Here is a 20872-nt window from a genome sequence, read left to right as displayed (position 1 = left end):
GTGAGTTTGGAAGTTATCTCCTTATGACCGCTAAGGAAGAGAGGTGGGGTTCTAGTCAGCAGGTAGCATCTTTGAGAGTCTAGGATCCAAGCATGGTGGCATGCATGACTATAATCCTGGCACTCACGAGTCTGAGGTAGCAATATTGTGTGTGTGCATGCACATGTGTGTGCATTTGTATGGGTATATAGATGCATATGCATGTGTCCTTGCTTGTGTATGGAAGTCAGGGGACAACCTCAGGCGTCACTTGTCAGGATCTCTCACTGGCCTGGAATTCTTCAGACAGGCCACGCTGGCCTCAAGGGTTCATCTACCTTTATGCCTCAGTGTTAGGGCTAAAGGCACATGCAGCCATGTCTGGGCTTGTTTTTTAATAAAAATTCTATTTATTTACTCATTTATTTGTGTTGTGAACATGTGGAGGTCAGACAACAACTTGTAAGAGTTGATTCTCACCTTCCTAGGTCACAGGCTTGAAGCAGGCCATCGGGTGTGGAGCAAGTGACTTTCTGTATTCAGCCATCTCCCTGGCCCATGTCCAGCTTTTTCCAGAGGTGCTGGGACTCAAACTCAGGTAGCGTCCGAGTAAGCACTTTTACCCACCGATCCATCTCTCCCTCTACATCTGTTCTCTTTTGTTTAATGTGGGCTCTATGGATTGAAATAGGCTCCTCCCTCTTGCAAGGCAAATGCGCAACCTACAGAATTGTGCCCCAGTCCTGTCCCTGGATTTGTCTGATAGAATTCTCAAGAAGCTCTGGGAAGCTTTATGGGACCCATAATTCAGCTCTGAAGACTGAGGCTCAGGGCCGAGGGGCTGATCTCCTGGGACTGACTGAAACTTCTGGAGCCATTGTCCACTGTGTGGAGAGAGAGGAGGGATCAGGATGCTCCAGAACTAGCACCCCCCTCTACTGCCACTGCTCCGACTCTCTCTGGGGTTGTCCCATAAGCCTGGCTTTTGCCATGGGCCTCTCTGGAAGAAAACTCCTGAGCTGTGGGGTTACCATAAGGACAGACCCCATATTCGACTTCCTGGTTCCTCTGGCCACTGGGCCCTGGGATCTGCAGCTGCGGTTGATGGAGGCTGCCTGAAGGGGCCCTGAGTCAGAGTCACAGTAGTTCAAGGCTTCCATGTGGAGCCACGCCTGGCTCCAACTCTGGTTCCTGAAACCTTCATGATCTTGCACATTGGTGACCTCAGCACTTGTCAAAGACACAAGGACCCACGTGTGCTACTGCCCCACCTCACACCTGTCCTCGGAGACTTCTTTGTCTCTGTTGAAAAGTCGCCTCCTGGGCTGGAGAGAGGGCTCAGGGGTGAAGAGCGCTGACAGCCTTTGCAGAGGACCCTCGTAGGCAAGCTCGCAACTGCCTGCAACTCTGGCAGCTCACAACTGCCTGCAACTCTGGCAGCTCACAACTGCCTGCAACTCCAGCTGCGGGGCTTTGACCTCTGGACTCCTGCACTCACATACAAACCCAATCACAGACATTCGCAGACACAGTAACTACAAACAAAGCCTTGTAAAAGGAAGCTCACTGTCTCCAGGAAGCTCACTTTGACTGTTGGCCTAAGTCAGATCAGGTTCTCTTCATGCATGTGTGTGTGTATGTCTGTGTATGTGCACATACACTCATGTTCCTCTGTGTGTGGGTGAAGGCACTTGCCTTGCTCCCATGGAGGTCAGAGGACACGCCCTCACGTGCCTTCCACCTTCTGTCTGAGACAGAGTCGCTGGAGCTCCATGTATGGGTCAGGCTGAGTGACAGCTCCTCAGCATCTGTCCATCTCACCCCCCACCTGGCCGGGGCTGGACTTACAGATGTGTGCTGTGCTTGTGGCTTTCTGTGTGCGTTCTGGGGATCTAAACTCCTTACAACTGCCAGGCAGCTGAATTCCTGACTGATCTGTCTCCTCAAGCAGACTTATTTATTTATTTATTTGATTGCATTTCTTCTTGTTGTTGCTTTTTAAAATATTTTATGTATTTATTTGTGTTACAGAGTCTTGCTAGGTAGCTCACTATGTAAATCAGGCTAGCATTGAACTCATAAGATCTGTCTGCCTCTGTCTGCAGAGTGTTGGGATTAAATTCGTGGGCTGTGGTGGTTTAAATAAGAATTGCCCCCATAACTGCATATATTTGAATGCTTAGTCACCAGGAAGTGTCACTATTTAAAATGATTATAATGGTTTGGAGGTGTGGCCGTGTTGGAGGAAGTATGTCCAGGTTCCAAAAGCCAGACCCAGTATGTCTCTCCCTCCCTCCCTCCCTCCCTCCTTCCCTCTTTCTCTGTCTCTCTTTCTCTCTCTCTCCCTCTCTCTCTCTCCCTGCTGCCTGGAGCATCTGAAGCTCTCCGAGCCATGTCTGCTGCCATGCGCTCCAGCATGATGGTCATGGACTAACCTCTGAAACCGTCAGCAAGCCCCGGTTAAAATGCTTTCTTTTAAACGAGCTGTCTCGGTCGTGGTGTTTCTTCACAGCAACGGAACCACCATGCTAGGCAAGACTTTATCTTAAATTGTGTGTTTGCGTCTCTGTGTAGGCCTGTGCTCGTGAGCGTGGGTGCCCAAGGAGGCCGTAGGGGAGCTGAGATTACAGTACAGGTTCTCAGTGTGGCCCACGTTGACCTTGAGCTACCTGGTTGGATGACAGGCATATGGCACTGTGACTGTTGGGGGCCACAACCACCCGCCATCTGGCTGGCCCGGCTGGAGGTGGCACTGGGGTGTAGACGGAGATATCGCCCCTTACCTTCTTTCTCAGCAGGGCCAGCAGGGGAGGAGGAGCATCTTGGTATGGGAAGAGAAGCAGGAGGCCATTAAGGAGCCCCAAGTGGCTCCTGGTACGGGGCCATGTGATCCCAGCACTATAAATGTCCCTCCATTGACAGGACACTGTTCCCAGTGGGGTGAAACAGCTCTGGAGGGGGAAAGTTATGAGCTTTAGGCTCTGACAAGCCTGAGATTTTATTTTCTGAACTGTGCAACTTGGGTTAGACTCTTGCACTCTCTGAGCTTCAGCTTGCTTTTCTGTTGACTTTCAGGACTTAGTCCAGACTGCTCAGAGGGTGGAGGGAAACAGGCCTTGTGAGGATGCTGAACACCTGAAGAAGGCAGAGAGTTCCTGTAGACTAGCCAGGGCACAGGAGACAAAATGAGGGCCCACGGCACAGTGGGAGGACTTTGCTCACACTCTTACATGGAGCAGAGTCCCATAGTGTTGGCCAGCCTGTGTCCTCACCTTCTCCTAGGGGCTCCATCTCCACCCATCTGCCCACTGCTTCCTCTAAAGCCCCCACGTGACAGTCATGAAATCCTGGGGACCCAGGACTTATCTGTGTGACCCTGACTGTGGGGTCCTGATTGGTTCCCCCTCTGCCTCAGGCTGGCTCCGCCCCCATGTGGTGGTTACCTACCCAGGCAGGAGGAGGCAGCTGGGCCTGCAAGGGTTGACTGGCTCAGCCCAGACTCCTCCAGCCAGTCCTGGTCAGGAGCCAGAGACAGTGCGAGAAGGACCTGAGGGACACAGTGCTCCTCAGAGAAGGTACCAGGCTAGGATGGGTGGGCCGAGGGGCCCTGGCCTGGGGTGGGAGGGTCTGGCTGTCCTAGGCTGGGTCAGCACAGGAAGTCAGCATGAGGTGTTGATTTCTGGCCACCCGTGTATGACTAGGACTCAAACCAATATCTTCCTCCTGCATACTCTTCTCTTCCTTCATTTCTTACTTATCCATCTCATTCTCCTTCTCTTCTCCTTGCCTTTCCCCTGCACTGCCCTGAGTCTCCCTACCTCCCCAGGCCTTATCTCCAACCCTTTCCCATGCCTCAGGATCTCACCCTGTGTCCATTTGCCCTGCAGGATGCCACAGCTGAGCCTGACCTGGCAGAGCCTGGGGCCTGCAGTAGCCTCCCTGTGGCTGTTCCTACCCCTGGCTGGGGTCTCTTGCCTCCTGGCTTACATCCTGGTCCAGGGTTACACTGCCTATGAAACCTCTCAACGCCTTCGCTGTTTCCCTCAGCCTCCCAAACGAAACTGGCTCTTGGGTCACCTGGGCCTGGTGAGTGCGGCAGTGAGGTGGGCCTGGGCTTTCAGGGTGGAAGGAATTGTGAGGAGGTTGAAATGGGCTCAGTAAGCTGTGATCAGGGAAGAGTTGGGGTCTAGAACAGCAGAATGACATCATTCCAAGGAAAAGGTTCTGAGCCTTTTCCATCCCGAGTCTTCTCTGCATCCATCTCTAGCTGTCTTCCCCACGGATGGCCATGCTGCAGGGCTCCCAGCATGCCCTCCACAGACTGAGGACCCTGGTGTTCTCAGGTTCTCTGTGCCAGGCTTAAAGCCTCCCAAGGGGAGATCACGACCAGTCCCCTGCCTCTGTCATATCTTTTCAGCACATCTCTGGCCTCCCACAGGTCACAAAAATGAACTGCAATCCCACCCAGGCACACCCAGGACTTGGGGGGGGGCTGGATTTCCTGCCCCCCCCCTTAGTGTCTTTCTCTTATGTCTGGCTTCTCTACTGAGATGTACCAATGAGCCCTGTTGCTCAATCTAGATATGATCTTGTCACTGGCTTCCCCTTTCAGACTCCTTCCCAGAACCCATCCTCCACACTTCAGTGTTGACTTAGATCTGCTTTTCCCTCTGTGTGATTTGGTGACATTTGCTTTCCTTGTAAATGGCATGGTGCCAGGGGTGCAGAGGTTCAGCTAGACCACAGGCTGCTCTGCCAGACCCGGGGATCAGGAGATGACGGGTGAGAGCTGCCACCCTGGTGGAGACCTGGGGGTCACCTCTACTCTCTTGGGGTTCCCCAATGCAGTCCTTCCTAGCAGGAGGAGCCAGAGGCTACATGGGTGCCACACTAGCTTTCCTGGGTGGATGTGGACAAGTGTGTATTCACCCCAACGAGGCAACCAAGTTGCAAGTCCACTAGTGTCCAGCTTGGTGAGAACAATGGGTTTGTTTGGTGTTTTGACAGAGAATAGGAGAGGGCTTACTTATAAGATCATGGGTGATCCCCAAACAACTTATAAGGTTCTGCCCATCCTGAGTGACAGCTTCATGGAAGCTGGACCACAGAGTCCTGACTTCAAAATCCTCCTTTTCCTGTGTAGTCTAGCATATCCGAAGATACCGTCTCTCTAGACTCCAGCATATCCCAAGATATCACCTACTGCTGGGGGAAGAGTCCTAGCTGGAGTACCAGAAGAGGGTCTCCCGACCCCCTCTCTGGACTCTGAAAACTCTATCACCATTGGCCTGGCTACTACTCTAGTGTTCTGCTGAGGTTGCCATGACTACCAGGAAACATTGGAAATGACATCCTGTTAGGCATAGATGGAAAAGTGCCATATAAAAAACGGGCCCCTTAGACTATGGAGGAATATGTGATACCTTGGGGACAAGTCCTGAGACCACACTATTTCCCCATGTGGGTTCCCTCTTGTGGTTGCCTCTGATGCTGGGACTCCAGGGGATGAGAAAATCCACCTTCCAAAGCCAGGGTGGACATGGTGCTGGCAAGAGACCTGGGGGAAGCATGAACTAACTGCTGCTTAGCCAGGACAAGCTTTGACAGCTCGTGCATTTCCACCTTCCAGACCCCTGATGCCTGTCTACCTTGGGGTCTCATGAGCCCCTCCCCAGCTTCCCAGAGGAGTGTTTCAATTTAGAGGAAACTGTCATGCTACATATACCAACCCTGCCCGTGTTGAACGCCCAGTGCCCATCTGGTGACACTGGTTTGAAGTTTCTGGAAACTTCAGGAGGCCGGGTAGAGTTGGAAGACATAGACCACCAGGGATGGGTTCTTGGGGTTTCTTGTCCTCTGTCCTTTCTTATCTCTCTTTGATTCCTGTCCATGTGAGGTAAAGAAGTCCCCTACCATAGCTGCTGTTGCCGCGGTGTGCAACATCAAGTTGGTGGGTTGAGCAGTCATGGACCGGATGCTCTGAAACCTGGAGTAGAGCAAGTCTCCTCCTTTCACTCACAGGTTCATAGACACAACTAACACAGAGTCATAAGGGTTCTGGAGGAATCTGATGAGAATTCAGACAGTAATGGCTGCACTTAGAAATAGTGGCTGTGCCCGTGAGGTAATGGCTGTACCCAGGAGGTAATGACTGTGCTCATAAGTCTTTAAATGGGAAAAACCACTGAGCTTTTAGTTGGAGTAGAGGCTACCTGTTCTATGGAATTTTCCTCCAAATTGCAACATTTCTTCCTAACTGAAACATTTTCTCCAGAACGGAAAGGGGGCAAAAGCACCTCAGGAGGAATAGAAGTTTAGGGGATTCTTGGGATCTTAACCCAANATTAACGATTTCTGCCTCCTCCCCGCCACCGCCTCCCCTTTCCCTCCCCCTCACCCGATCAAGTCCCCCTCCCTCGTCAGCCCAAAAAGCAATCAGGGTTCTCTGCCCTGTGGGAAGTCCAAGGACCACCCACCTCCATCCAGGTCTAGTAAGGTGAGCATCCACGAAACTGCCTAGGCTCCCACGAAACCAATAGGTCCAGTAGAATCAAAAACCCGTTGCCATTGTTCTTGAGGTCTCAGTAGTCCTCCTTGTCTGCGTCTTTTTTTTAAATGTTTTCTTTATTATTATCTATACAGTATTCTGCCTGCATGTACACCTGCAGACCAGAAGAGGGCATCAGATCTCATTACAGATGGTTGTGAGCCACCATGTGGTTGCTGGGAATTGAACTCAGGACCTTTGGAAGAACAGTCAGTGATCTTATCCTCTGAGCCTTCTCTCCAGCCAACTCATGAATCTTTAAATGGAAAAAACCATTGTGCTTGTAGTTGGAGTAGAGGCTGCCTGTTCTATGGAATTTTTTCCAAATTGCAACATTTCTTCCTAACTGAAACATTTTCTCCAGAAAGGAAAGGGGGCAAAAGCACCTCAGGAGGAATAGAAGTTTAGGAGATTCTTGGGGATCTTAACCCAACAGTTTAAAAAGGGGTAAACATTTGCTGGACAGAGACTGACCAGACAAACTGCACACAGAAAGATATTCTGACTGTGGAGATGCCTGTGAGCTGCATAGAGAGCTCCAGTGAGCTTTATTTTTCAGGAACTTTCTGGGGTGGTGTGCAGTCTACAGCCAGCGACCCCATGGCTTTTCCAAGTGGGGCTCCCCATCAGAGAGTCACTCATCCTGTAGGTCAGCCTGTTGAACACTAGTTGTCACCTACTGTATACTCTGATGGCCTCCAGCAACCCCAGCACTGGGGAGGTGCAGCAGCTGGGTCCCCAGAGCTCTTTGTCTCACCAACCTAGTTAATCAGTGAGCCGCAGGTCAGTGAGAGATTCTGTCTCAAGAAAACAAAGCTGGGCTGGTGAGATGACTCATCAGGTAAAGGTGCTGGCTGCCAAGCCTGGTGATTTGAGTTCAATTCCTGGGACCCCACATGGTGGAAGGAGAGAACCAACTCTGCAAGTTGTCTTCTGACCTCCACAATATATACCATAGCACATGACCCTGTAGTGATGAGGCAAGCAGGCCTGCTTTTCATCCCGCCCAGCTCCCACACGGCTAGCTTACTCCCGGAAATAACACAGAAACTGTATTCATTTAAACACTGCCTGGCCCATTAGTTCTAGCCTCTTATTGGCTCACTCTCACATCTTGATTAACCCATTTCTATTAATCTGTGCTTACCACGATGTCGTGGCTCACTGGGCCATCTAGGGCCAGAGCTTCATGGCATCTTCCCGACTCTGCTTTCTTCCTCCCAGAATTCTGTTCTGTCTTCCCCACATACCTATGTTCTGACCTATCAGGCCAAGCAGTTTTCTTTATTAATTAACCAATGAAAACAACAGATAAATAGAAGACCCTCCTACATCATGACCCCACCAACAAACAGAATGTGATAAAAAATATTCGTAAAATTTTCAAATTGTGTGGTACCTGAAGTTGACCTCTGGCCTCCATACTCTCACGCACATGATCATGTGCACATGTGCACACACACAAGCATGCACACATAGATAAAATACAGTGTTTAGGATCTGAAGTGAGGATATGTCTTCTCTCCCAGGACTGAGAATGGGGCTGGGGGCACCCTGGCAAGGCTCAGCCGTGTGAATAAAGTCCTGGATGGAATCCCTGGGACTCCCAGTGCCTCCCCACCCTATGTGTTCTCTCTGGCAACCCAGAGAAGCAAACACTGGGCAAGTCCTTTTCTTCTACAGATCAAGGCCTCAGAAGAAGGGCTCCTGTACATCCAGAGCCTGGTGCGAACCTTCAGGGATGTATGCTGCTGGTGGGTGGGGCCGTGGCAACCTGTCGTCCGCATATTCCACCCTGCCTTCATCAAGCCTGTGCTCTTGGCTTCAGGTAGACACCATGCTGGTCCCAGCTTGCACACCCGTGAGACTCAGGTGACCTCAGTGCAGCCAGGAAGGACTGCAGTAGGAATGTCTCTGCTGCAGCTTCCTTCAAACCCACCCGACTCACCTGTGGGCATGTCATGTGGTATTTTGATGGCCTGCATCTTTCTAGTGTGTGTTATCGGGCTGCGCCTGGGTCTCACCTGGGTTTATATGACAATAGTTTCTCTGGGGTCACAGACAATTGGGACATGTTGGCTTCTCACTGGCACTTGTCTAAGGTGCTGGTAGCAACAGTCTTTTTTTTTTTTTTCCTGGAGTGTCTGAAGTCTGGGGCCAGGAGTTTTCGGGGCTACGACTGAGACCTTTTGAGAAAAATCTAAGTAATGCTAAGGCCTGTTTAGGTCACATCAGGGAAGTTAATTTTATTATTTTTGCTTGTATTTAGTGTGTGCATATGTGTGTGTGCCACAGAGCAAGTGTGGCAGTCAGGGGACACCTGTGGGAGTCGTTTCTCTTCTTCCACTATATGGCTCTCAGGAATTGAACTCAGGTCATCAGGCTTGGTGGCAGGCACCTTTACTTGCTGAGCATCTCACTGCTCCCAAAATGAACTTTTACCCTCCAGAACTATATTTTCCCAAACACTATATTTTATTTTATTTTATTTTCATTATGTAGCTCTGACTAGCTTATGCAGACCAGGCTAGCCTGGAGCTCACAGAGACCCACCTGCTTTTCTCTCCGTAACTCTGGGGTTAAAGGCATGCTCCCCCATGCCTGGCCCAGAAATGGACTTTCAAATCACACCTGGAGCCTGCCAATGGGGAGTGCTGAGGTGTGCTTGTCACAGTTAGGGCAGGTCATGTGTGTATCAGTCATGTTAGCCTGTGTGTATGTCTCTGTCACGTGGCTGTGTCGGGAGATAGTAGCACGTACTGGAGCGGACAGGAGCACTGGGTCTCTGCAAAGGTCTGCAGAATGGGATGCTGTGCTTAGCAGGGCAAACATGCTCAACCACGCAGTAGCGTGTGAAGGCATGCTACAGTCTGTGTGTCACAGCAGGCTGAGTCCCCTCTGTCTGCTGCGGCTGCACGTCTGGCCTCTCTTCTCTCCCTCCCTCCCTGCCCCAATCCTACCATGTGCACTTGGAGGGGAGGGTGCGGCTCCCAGGCTAAGGGCCCCATCCCTTCCCTGCCCTCCCTCCTGCCATGGCTCCTGATGGTGCCTGTTCCCATCAGCTTCAGTTGCTCCCAAGGACGCCATCTTCTACAGCTTCCTGAAGCCCTGGCTGGGTGAGTACCAACACGTGAGGAGCAGGGAACACCCCTGGGGGCCGGGGAAAGTGCTGTCCTTGCCCACTGCCGCTGCTCCACTAGGAGATGGTCTCTTGATGAGCACTGGTGACAAGTGGAGCCGCCACCGTCGCATGCTGACACCCGCCTTCCATTTCAACATCCTGAAGCCTTACGTAAAGATTTTCAAGGACAGCACCAACATCATGCACGTGAGTTCCTGGAGCCCAGGCCCGTAGCTGAACCCCCGGGGAGGAAGAGCTATAGGCAGACCTGGTCTCCGGTCCTTGCCTCAGATGGAGGCTGTGATAAAAGACCCCAACGGAAGCGACTTAAGGGTGGAGATCTCTTTGCCTCACACTCCACCGTTTGCGGAGTCACGGTGGTGGAAGCGTAAGGCAGCTGGTCCCATTGAGTAGTCAGGAAGCCGAGAGGGATGAAAGTAGGCACTCAGATCATTTTCTCCTTTTATACAGCCAAGGAGCGCAGCTGGGGCCGCCCACTTTTAAGATGGACCATCAAGTTTAGTTTACCTGTGTGTACATGCATGAACACCTGTGTGCATGTGCATCTGTGTGTGCATGTATACCTGTGTGCATATGCATGCATTTGTGTGTATATGCATGTACACCTGTGTGCATGTGCATCTACACCTGTGTGTGCATGTGTACCTGTGTGTGCGTGTACTCTTGTGTGTGTGCATGTGCATGTATACTATGTGTATGCACGTACACCTTTGTGTATGCATGTAAACCTGTTTTGTGAGCATACACCTGTGTGTATACACCTGTGTTTGCATGTACACCTGTGTGTGTGCACATGTATACTTGTGTACATGCATGCAGTGGAGATCAGAGATCGACTTTGGGTATCATTCCTTAGTTGCCATCCATCTTGCTTTTTTGACATAGGGTCTCTTGTTGCCTGGAATTCACCAATTAGGCTAAACTGGCTAGCCGTTGAGCCTTAGGAACCCTCCAGTCTCCACCTCTCTGGGAATAGGATTACAGATACATACCACCATATGAGTTCCGTCTTGTTTTGGCACACAGTAAATCAGATTAAATCAGATGCTGTTTCAAGAGGTTCCATTTTGTTGGCTGGGGTTGGGAAGAGGTTCAAAGTCCCAAGGTCCAGCCCATTTCTGTTGCCTTCTCTGACCAGGCCAAGTGGCAGTGCCTAGCCTCCAAGGGAAGTGCCCGCCTGGACATGTTTGAACACATCAGCCTCATGACCCTGGACAGTCTGCAGAAGTGTGTCTTCAGCTTCAACAGCAATTGCCAGGAGTGAGTCCCTGGCCTGGCCTGGGGACATGACCCGTAGACACAAGGGAGGGGGGACTGGAAGGGAGAGAGTGAGCAGTGCATGGTATGGGGATGCAGGGCCTGCATCCAGCAGTGAGGACGCATCTTGGAGATGAGGGTGTCTGGGGAGGTGGTGGCTCAGCTCTAAGGACCTGGAAAAGTTGGCCAAGTGATGTGAACTTCATTATGATATCTCAAGGAAACCACTGAGGGTGTTTAAGTTTGCAGTAGTCAGATTGCTCCCACTGTAACAAAATATCTGGGACAATTTCCATCAAGAGAAGAAGGATTGTTTGTGGCCAGGGTTTCAGAGGCTTCAGTCAGTTGGTTCCTGTGATGAGGCAGTAGCTCAAAGTCGGAGCATGGAGAAGAAAGAGGAGGCTTTTCAAAGTAAAGAGAGAGATGGTGGAGGGGCTCATTGGTCCCCACCTGGGGCTACAGTCCCTGGGGCTCTGAAGGCTTGCTGTGTGACATGATTCTTGAGGAGATGTAAACAAATATCTACTCATCCCAGGTGGGGAACCTGTGACAGACCAAAGGATACCTCAAAAGTCCAACTTGGTGAACCAATGAGTACCAATAGGGGTCACTTACAGAAGCAGAAATGACTCACAAACAACTGCATCACCAAAGCACACACACCAGTAGGGCTGACAGCTCACAAAGCTGGAAGCTCGGAGCTCTCTGCAGCCCTACAGGTCAGAGGGTCTCCTCTCTCCAGCAGTCCTTACTAATGTAATGTTGGAGAAGGATGGGCCTTGTGAATCTGGTGAGTTTCAGGAATTACCTGAGACTAGCTGTTTACTTCCTGAGTCTTAAAGAATCTTGCTCCAGCAGGGAATGTTTCAACTCAGAGGAGAGTATAGTACAATAAGGCAGTTAATGGAAACAGAGAGATACTTTCTTCAGTGGTATAACCACTGGTAAGTGGTGCACACTCCTGCAAATAACTCTAATCAAACTCACTGAGTCACCAGTGATACCAATTAGTAATTATAGACATGGGAGTGGAAAGAAGACAAGTAGGGAAGAGGAAGGGGAGGGACCTGGGTGGTGGAGAAGGAAGGGGAGGAGTCAAGTATCCACACTGTACTATGGGACATAGAGGCAGCTCACACAGACTCAATAAAGGACAGGAGATGGACAAGAGTCTTAGGGCTCTTTCCTGTGGTGGATTAACTGACTTTTCCCCTGGAACAGTAAACCAAACACTTCTTCCCCTAAGGTGGGCACTCAGGATAGACCAAAGTCCACCTCTGTAAGACCAATGAGTATTGAGGCAAAGACACAGCTCTCACTCAAAGGGGGAAAAACTGTTAATTCTGGAGCCAAATATGAGTGACAGTGGCCCTGAAGTTGACTCAGGTTTCCCCAAACTCTATGTTTCAGCATGGTCAGAGTTAGAAGATAACAGAAGGAAGTCATAGATTGGGGGAGTGTGGAGAGTTGGTTCAGAGTTAAGAGCACTTGTTGGTCATGTGCAGGGTCCAAGTTCAGTTCCATCCCCGCCAGGGTAGCTCACAGCCATCTGTAGCTCCAGTTCTAGGGGATTCTGCTTTGACCTCTGTGGGTACTAGACATGCACACGGTGCACATGTATACATGCAGGCAAAGCACTCACACATAAAATAAAATAAATAAATTTAAAGATATTTAAAGTCATAAATCAAGGCACTTTAAAAATGCATGGAAGGAAACATCAGGTCGGTAGGTTAATGCGGATTGGGAATGTCTACTGTGGGCTCGGGGGTCATCTGATGACACACTTAGCCTTTGTTGGTTGCTGGGAACTATGGTTTTGTTAAGTTACTGCATTTGAAAAGGTTTCACTTGTTAGTCACAAGTCACAGAGATGGGCAAGAAATGGTGACTGTTACGGGGGCTAAAGACAGTCCAGGCTGTAGTTAGATTCTGCACCTGAAGCATTCCAGCTCTCCACAGTTCCTGAAGTTCTAATCAGTGAAGCAGCCTTGCAAAAGCTCAAGATCAAGTGCAGTTCCTCCTAGGAACGCCTGTCACAAGGCTTGCTGGACATACAACACACAGTAGAAGGGTTACTTCTAGGAATTGCACCATCACCGACACCTTCCTCATCGTGGATGGTGACCTCACGGATGTACATGGAGTCCCGCTTTCTAGATAACTTGTGGCAGGTGGTAGGGGACAGAGAGAAATAGTTGGAGTTGGAGGTGAGGGTCTCCTGACCCTCCTTTCCTCCATCTACTAGGAGGCACTAATAGGTCTGAAACTATCACCAGAGACATGGGTACCACTGTATTGTTCTGATCTAGTTGCTATGGCTCCTGGGTAAAGTCCAAGGTGGCATCAAGAGTAAACACATCTTCTAGCTTCTCCATCCCCATGGGCAGCAGCTCCTGGCTGCTGAGATGTTTCTCAGTGTTCATGTATGTTAAAGCTTCACCTCCTCTATGCCGACACCCTCCAGGAAGCCTAGTGAGTACATTGCTGCCATCTTGGAACTTAGCGCCTTAGTGGCCAGAAGGCACCAGAAGCTGCATCTGCATGTGGACCTGCTCTATCACCTCACCCGGGACGGGATGCGCTTCCGGAAGGCCTGCCGCCTGGTGCACAACTTTACCGACGCTGTCATCCAAGAGAGGCGTCGCACCCTTCCTGATCAGGGTGAAGATGATGATGTCCTCAAGGCCAAGGCCAAGGTCAAGACTTTGGACTTCATTGATGTGCTGTTGTTGAGTAAGGTGGGTTCCTTAAGGGAAGCAGATGTCTGGGGCTGGGATGACAAAGCTGAGCATGCTCTGTCCTTACTATGTCCTGGACCCTATGCAGCCTCCACTCATCACTGGCCCTGAGCCCTTCACCATCAGGTGAACTAAGGCGTCTGGAAACTTGCTTGGGTATCTACATCCATTGAGTCACCTCAGACTAGAGAGGGGCTCTGGGCACAGGAAGGCTGTTCTTGACTTCCCAACTATGGGTCCTTGCACATAACATGTACAAAGGGTGGGAAGGAGACCAGCTGTGCCAGCTCTCCTCATCCCCGTTTGCCACACTCAGACCCAACACCCCAGGCCCCTAGACTCACATGGGCATGGGTGATAAAGGAATAAAACCCAAGGTAATATACCGTTGATACTGTCATGTCAAAGTAGAAAGGGTTATAACCCTTCAGGAGAGACCCAGCCACGGTGGGTGTGTAGCATTTGCTAACATAGCCAGGGGCAGAGTCTTGCACAGACCAGTGGACAGTAAGAGCTGATTTCTCCTCTCCTTTGGGGCTAGGGACAAGGCTCAGTTGATATAGTGCTTGGCTAGCATACACAACGCCCTGGGTTCCATCCCAGCACTTTGTAAACAGGACATGGTGGTCCCTCCCTGTCACCCCAACATTCATGTGTTGGAGGCAGGCGGGTCAGAGGTTCAAGACTATCCTTGGCTACAGAGTGAGTCTAATGTCAGTCTGGGTTACATGAGACCCGGTCAAAGAACTGAGGGAAAGAAAAGAGATGGATCTTAACGTAGAGGGCAGTGGGCAGTTTGAGGATAAGGGGAACACGCCATACATCAGTGGCTTTAGAGATGACAACACAGGGACTTCTATAGCTGAAGCTCTGGGGACCTTTGAGTTTTAGAGGAGAAGTTAGTGTCATTGAGCAGTAGGCACATCTTCTTATGGCTGTGCTCAGCAGCCTGGTGCCCAGGAGCAGAACAGTCCATTCTGCAATAACAGCAGCTAGGATGACAGACAGCAAAGCTCCCCATTCCCAGGGTCTCCTTCATGGGCAACAAAATACTTTTACCTGTATATGTAGCATTAAAAGAAAACTTTGTGCATATGTTCCCGTATTGTGTAGGTCTGTGCTCATGTGTGTATGCTTTTGCAAAGAACAGAAGTTGGCATTGAGTGTCTTCTTAGATTGCTCTTCATCTTGTTGTATTTTTAAAATGGTTTTAGGTTTATTTATTATATTTTACATGTATGAATGTTCTGTCTGCATACATGTGCACTCTATATGTGCCTGGTGTCCCAAGGGAGTGAGAAGATGGCTTCAGATCTCCTGGACCTGGAGTTATAGTTGTGAGGGTGCTGGGAATTGAACCAGGGTCTTCTATAAGAGCAGCCAGTGCTCTTAACCACTGAGCCATCTCTCCAGCCCCTCCACCTTGCTTTATTTATTACATTTGATTGATTGATTGATTGATTGATTGATTGATTGATTGATTGAATGTGTGGGGTATGTGTGTGCTCTCAGGTCACAGAACAACTTGGGAGCTGTTTATCTCCTTCCACTATGTAGTAGCATCCTTGACTTCAAACTCCTGTCAAACTCGTGTCTTCAGACTTGAAGGTGAGTGCCTTTTCCTGCAGAGCCACCGCACCAGGTCACTGAACCTGGAGCTGAGAGATCAGCAGCGCTGGTAGTTAAAGAGCTCCGGGAACCCGCTTATCTCACCTGTCCAGGTGCACCATGCCTGGCTTTTATGTGGGTGCTGAGACTCTGAACTCAGGTCCTTGCAAGTGCTTTACCGACTGAGCCACTTCCCAGCCCTGGGGCGGTCACAGCTATTATCTTCAAGCAGCACGGTTTGAATGCTGTAAGGGGCTTCCGCAGGACAGCTGTCCCATCTGTGTCTGCTTCCCTGTGAAGAGGAAGGATGAGGAATGGCGGCAGGAGTGAGGAAGGAGGAAGGGAGAGAGCGAACTGTGCTCTGAAGGGTGAACTGGGTTTACTTAAAGACATCTGCAGGCATGCAAGCCAAATATTATCTCCTATTTTAATAGCATTTTAAAATCACACTATTTACTTGTTCATTTATTGTTTGTTTGTTTGTTTATTGTGTGTGTCTATGTGTGTGGGTGCCTATGCCTCAGTACACATCGGGAGCCAGAGGACCACTTCAGGGAATAGATTTTCTCCTTCCATGTGGATCTCAGATTAACCTCAACTCATCAGGCTTGTGACAAGAGCCTTCTTCCACGGAGCGCTCTCTCTGGCCTTTTCCTAGACACACACGGGAGCATGCTCTTTGGCAGGTGCTCTGAGTCTCTCTTCAAAGGCAATCCACATTCAACTCCTGTACCCCAGGGCGCCACTCCCTTCTCCAGACACTTGTAGTGCAGGACAAAGAACATTGATGAGTTGCTGCTTCTTCCAGAGGCCAGCAGCCAGGGATGACATCATTGGCGTGGGGACTCTGGTGACGGTGATTAACACAAGGACAGAGTTGTGGTTGGTTGGGTATGGAGATGGACCAGGGGTCCTTAGAGACTGTCCCGGGTTAGACACAGGAGTCCTCCAAACTGGTGCCATTTTTGGTGTCTTGCTTTGTCTTCAGGATGAACATGGAAAGGCATTGTCTGATGAGGACATCCGAGCAGAGGCCGACACCTTCATGTTTGGAGGTGAGCCTTCTGTGAACTGCTGCAGAGAGGGAAGGGGTCTGTCTGGGCATCCTGGTGACATGGCAGGCAGACCCTGGATCCCTCTGTTCCTTCCCCTTCCCTGTCCTTCCTGGCAATTACACTTCCTGGGGACTGAGCCACCTATGTGGTAATACTGAAGCAGCCAGAGACCCCAGGCTGCCTGTCTGCCCCTCAGGCCATGATACCACGGCTAGCGGGCTCTCCTGGGTCCTGTACAACTTGGCAAGGCACCCAGAATACCAGGAGCGATGCCGGCAGGAGGTACGGGAGCTCCTGAGGGACCGTGAACCTGAGGAGATTGAATGGTAAGTGCAGGTCCTGGGGTGTCTCTGAGCCCCTCTCTTTGGCTCCTTTCTCTAGAGAAAAGACAAGAAGTGGGAGGAAAAGAGAAAAGAGGAGGCTTTTACATAGGAGAGAGGGACTTTGAAAGATGGAGGTGAAGGGGGAGGAAAAGAAATGAGGGAGTGGGAGACAGAAAGCTGTGTGTCTACATGTACATGTGTGTGTACATGTATATGTGCATGTGTGTGCATGTGAGGGCAGTGCTTGCAGAAGCTGGAAGAGTGTGTCAGAGTCTCTGGAGCTGGAGTTGCGCAGCAGTTGAGAGCTGTCTGATGTAGGTGCTGAGGACTGCAGTAGGTCCTCTTAACTGCCGAGCATCTCTCTGCCCATTTGTTGACTTTTTATACTGTTGTTATTAGATGTTAAGGTCTCTCAGGAAAAGATTCTAAAGCTATCTGACTAAACTTTCTTTGTACTTCCCTAATTCTTTGATTTAAAAACCTTTTGATTAATTACAAGTTAATTGCTAATAAACACACAATTAAACTAACTAATCAGTAAGTTAACCAACTGTTAATTAGTAGTCAATGTATTTTGAGATGGAGTGTCACTGAGTACCATAGGCAGGTCTGAAGCTCATAATCCTCCTGTCTCAGCCTTCCACTGTTGGAATTTTGTTTTTGTTCTTGTTTTTAAAAATTACGCTGTTAGGGATTGAACTCAAGTGTTCAGACTTGTTGGCAGGTGCTTTTACTCACTGATCTGTCTACTCGGCCTGTGCTTTCACAATGCTCAAGTACCTCATCTCAAGATTATTTTATTATAGGGAGAAAGGTTTCACTGGGTCACAGAGGAGCTGAAGGGCCCTCGCTTTGACCTGCTTACCTGCTGGCTGGGGTTTCTTTTCAGGGACGACCTGGCACAGCTGCCCTTCCTCACCATGTGCATCAAGGAGAGTCTGCGGTTGCATCCCCCGGTCACTGCTATCTCCCGCTGCTGCACTCAGGACATTGTGCTCCCAGATGGTCGGGTCATCCCCAAAGGTGCCCATAGCATCAGGGAGGAGAAGGAGGGTCCTGGGCAGACAGTGGGTCCAGCGCGCTCAGTTTGTCTTGACTGCCTCACTTCCTCCGCAGGTGTCATCTGCAGAATAAGTATTTTCGGCACCCATCACAATCCAACTGTGTGGCCTGACCCCGAGGTTCTGTCCCTTTATTCTCCTATGCTGTAGGCTGCAGTTCTAGAGAAGGCGTGTGTGTGTGTGTGTGTGTGTGTGTGTGTGTGTGTGTGTAGCGCAGGCTGTCCTTGACCTCAAGCTGTAATGACGTAAAACTTCTGATCCATCTGCTTCCACCTCTCGAGTGTTGGGATGACAGGTTTCCAGCACTGTGCCTGGTTTATATGGTGCTGGAGATGGGATCCAGGGCTTTCTGCCCGCTAGGCAAGTGCTCTATGTACTCAGCTACCTCCCCAGCCCTAACCCTAGGTCCTACGAAGCAGGGTCTTGGGGATCACAGGCTAACCTGGAAAGCCTACATAGCCAAGATTGGCCCTGAACCACTGATCCTCCTGCCTCCACCTTGGGGTGCCGAGATGACAGGTTTTCACCCATTCGGTTTTATGCTGGTGTAGAAATGGAATCCAGGGCTTCCAACTGCTCCTAGCCTAGGCGACCACTCTACCATCGTGGAGGCAGAGACATCAGTTCTTACCTTCCACCCGGAGGACTCTCTGCTCCTGGTTGTGGTGGCAGAAGGCACTCACCCACCAGATCTTTGTATCTCCTGCAGGTCTATAACCCCTTCCGATTTGATGCAGATAGCTCCAAGGGTAGGCCATCTCTGGCTTTTATTCCCTTCTCCGCGGGGCCCAGGTGAGGCCAGGAGTGAGGGGGCGGGGTCTGGGGCTGATAAGCAGGAGGAGTTGGGGTGGTCCGGGGCCAGGTTCTAGTGCTGGGTTGGTTCGGGGTAGGGTCTAGAACGTAATCAGAGTTCCCACCCTGCCCTTCCACAGGAACTGCATCGGGCAGACTTTTGCCTTGAGCGAGATAAAGGTGGCCCTGGCGCTGACCCTGCTGCGCTTCCGCGTCCTGCCGGACGACAAAGAGCCACGTAGGAAGCCGGAGCTGATCCTGCGTGCAGAGGGCGGGCTATGGCTGCGGGTGGAGCCGCTGAGCACGTAGTGACCCCACACCTGGCCTCGGACCACCCCCATCCCGCGAGCATTTCCAGCAATAAAAATCTTTGTCACCGGTGTCTGAGCCTGGCCAAACATCAGCAGGGAGGCTCCCATGAGCCACAGGCAGCCATGGCAGGTGTTTGAGCAGTAGAGGCACAGGTCGGATTTAGGGGACAGGAAGATCAATATTGTTACTGAAAAATTTCTACACCCCAATAAGCCTCTCTGCCGACGCAATAATCAGAATCAGACCAAATCAAACCGAATTAGAAAAAGTCCAGGTTTGATGGATATAAGGGCTCCCGGATGACTTTCCAGCCTCCCAGACAGCAGACGGGAAAGGAAGACGACCAGAAAACCTCCTGTTTGGGCTCTGGGGAAGGGTACAGTTTAAATGCCCTGTGGTAACCGGCTTCAACATCTCCGGAAAGGGATCATCATTTAGTGGGCTTTCTAGGGGTGGGGGTGGGGGAGGCAGAGTATGGACTGAGACAATTTCCAGGGGAGGGAATTTGGGGTGGAACTTCCACGCAAACATTCCAGACTCTTTGGACTGAGGAGGCAAAGCCTTGCGCACACCTGTGGAAGGATTATCTGTATTAAGCCAACTGAGGTGGAGCTATACTCCGTGGTTAACCGTAGGTGGCACCATTACCGAGTTTGGGTTCTGGGTTGAACAAAAAGAAAGAAGCAAACCTTTGGTGAGGGCTGACAGGTTAAGGTCACGGGCTCTGCTTAAAGGACTGGGGTTCAGCTCCCAGCATCCACATGGGGGCTCACAACCGTCTCTAACTCCAATTCCAGGGGATCCCACGTCTTCTGGCTTCCACAGGTGCCAGGCATGCATGTAGGGTAGGCAAAATAGCCATATACTTTAAGTAAAATAATGGTTTTTTTTTTCAATTCTCTGTGTAGCCCTGGCTGTCCTTGAACTCCCAGAGACCTGCCTCCTGAGTGCTGGGATTAAAGGCGTGTGGCACCACTGCCCAGCAAATAAAATAAATCTTAAACACACAAAAAAAGGAGCAAGTGAGTTGAGCACCATGTGGCCAGCTACCTCATGCCCTGGCCACCAAACCATTCCCACCGTGTTGGACTGCAACTTGAGCTGAGAACCAGAATTAACCTTCTCTGTTTTCGTTACTTTTCTATCTCTGTGAAGAGACACAGTGACAGGAAACTGTGCAGATTCTACGCTATGCTATGCTACGCTACGCTACGCTACGCTACGCTACGCTACGCTACGCTACGCTATGGTGTGCTATGCTATGCTACGCTGTGCTACGCTACGCTACGCTACGCTATGCTATGCTATGCTACGCTACGCTATGCTATGCTATGGTGTGCTATGCTATGCTATGCTATGCTATGCTATGCTATGCTATGCTATGCTATGCTATGCTATGCTATGCTATGCTATGCTATGCTATGGTGTGCTGTAGAAGAAAGTGTTTACTGAGAGCCTACAGTTCCAGGGGGTGAACCCATGACTCTCATGGCAGGGAGCACGGTGGCAGCAGGCAGGCATGGTGCCAGAGCAGTAGCTGAGACCTTATGTCTCATCCACAAGCATGAGGTAAAAAGAGCTAACCGGGAATGGCCTGAGCTTTTGAAACCTCAAAGTCCCCTGGCTCAGTGACACACCTCTTCCCACAAGGCCACTGTATTAGTAAGGATTCTTCAGAGAAACACAGCTTATAGACTGAATTATATAAATGGGACCTAGTAGAGTGGCTCGCAGGCTGTGGCCCGAGTGTTCTAACAAGGACTATCTAACAAAGGAAAGGCCCGGGATCCAATAGTTGTTTGGCTTGTGAGGTAGGATTGTCTCAGCTGGTTTTTAGTATATGCCAGAACCCTGAAGAAGCAAACCGCAGTGCAGGAATTCTCAATCTGTGGGTCGTGACCCCTTTGGGGATCGAACAGCCCTTTCCCAGGAGTCACCTAAGACGGTGGGAAAACACGGATATTAGACGGTGGGAAAACACGGATATTAGACGGTGGGAAAACACGGATATTTACATTATGACTCGTAATAGTAGCAAAATTGCAGTGATGAAGT

At 50.4% G+C, this 20872-nt stretch overlaps 1 protein-coding gene across 1 annotated transcript; it reads left to right on the top strand.

Annotated features, from left to right (window-relative positions):
• Positions 1 to 3445: 3445 nt before the first annotated feature.
• LOC126492224 (cytochrome P450 4F3) lies at positions 3446 to 18879 on the top strand. Its single transcript, XM_050128453.1, has 13 exons — positions 3446 to 3554; positions 3867 to 4065; positions 8210 to 8354; positions 9589 to 9642; positions 9727 to 9854; positions 10807 to 10928; positions 13393 to 13666; positions 16263 to 16329; positions 16526 to 16655; positions 17542 to 17675; positions 17769 to 17833; positions 18423 to 18505; positions 18646 to 18879. The coding sequence occupies exons 2-13, from the start codon at positions 3868 to 3870 to the stop codon at positions 18812 to 18814; spliced, it is 1569 nt and encodes a 522-aa protein (XP_049984410.1). The 5' UTR covers positions 3446 to 3554; position 3867; the 3' UTR covers positions 18815 to 18879.
• The last annotated feature ends 1993 nt before the right edge of the window (positions 18880 to 20872 follow it).

The sequence above is a fragment of the Alexandromys fortis genome, unplaced genomic scaffold, assembly GCF_014885135.2.
Source record: "Alexandromys fortis isolate MF-2015 unplaced genomic scaffold, M_Fortis_MF-2015_v1.1 scaffold_296, whole genome shotgun sequence".
In the NCBI taxonomy this organism is placed as follows: domain Eukaryota; kingdom Metazoa; phylum Chordata; class Mammalia; order Rodentia; family Cricetidae; genus Alexandromys; species Alexandromys fortis.
This window is presented reverse-complemented; position numbering and strand designations above follow the sequence as displayed.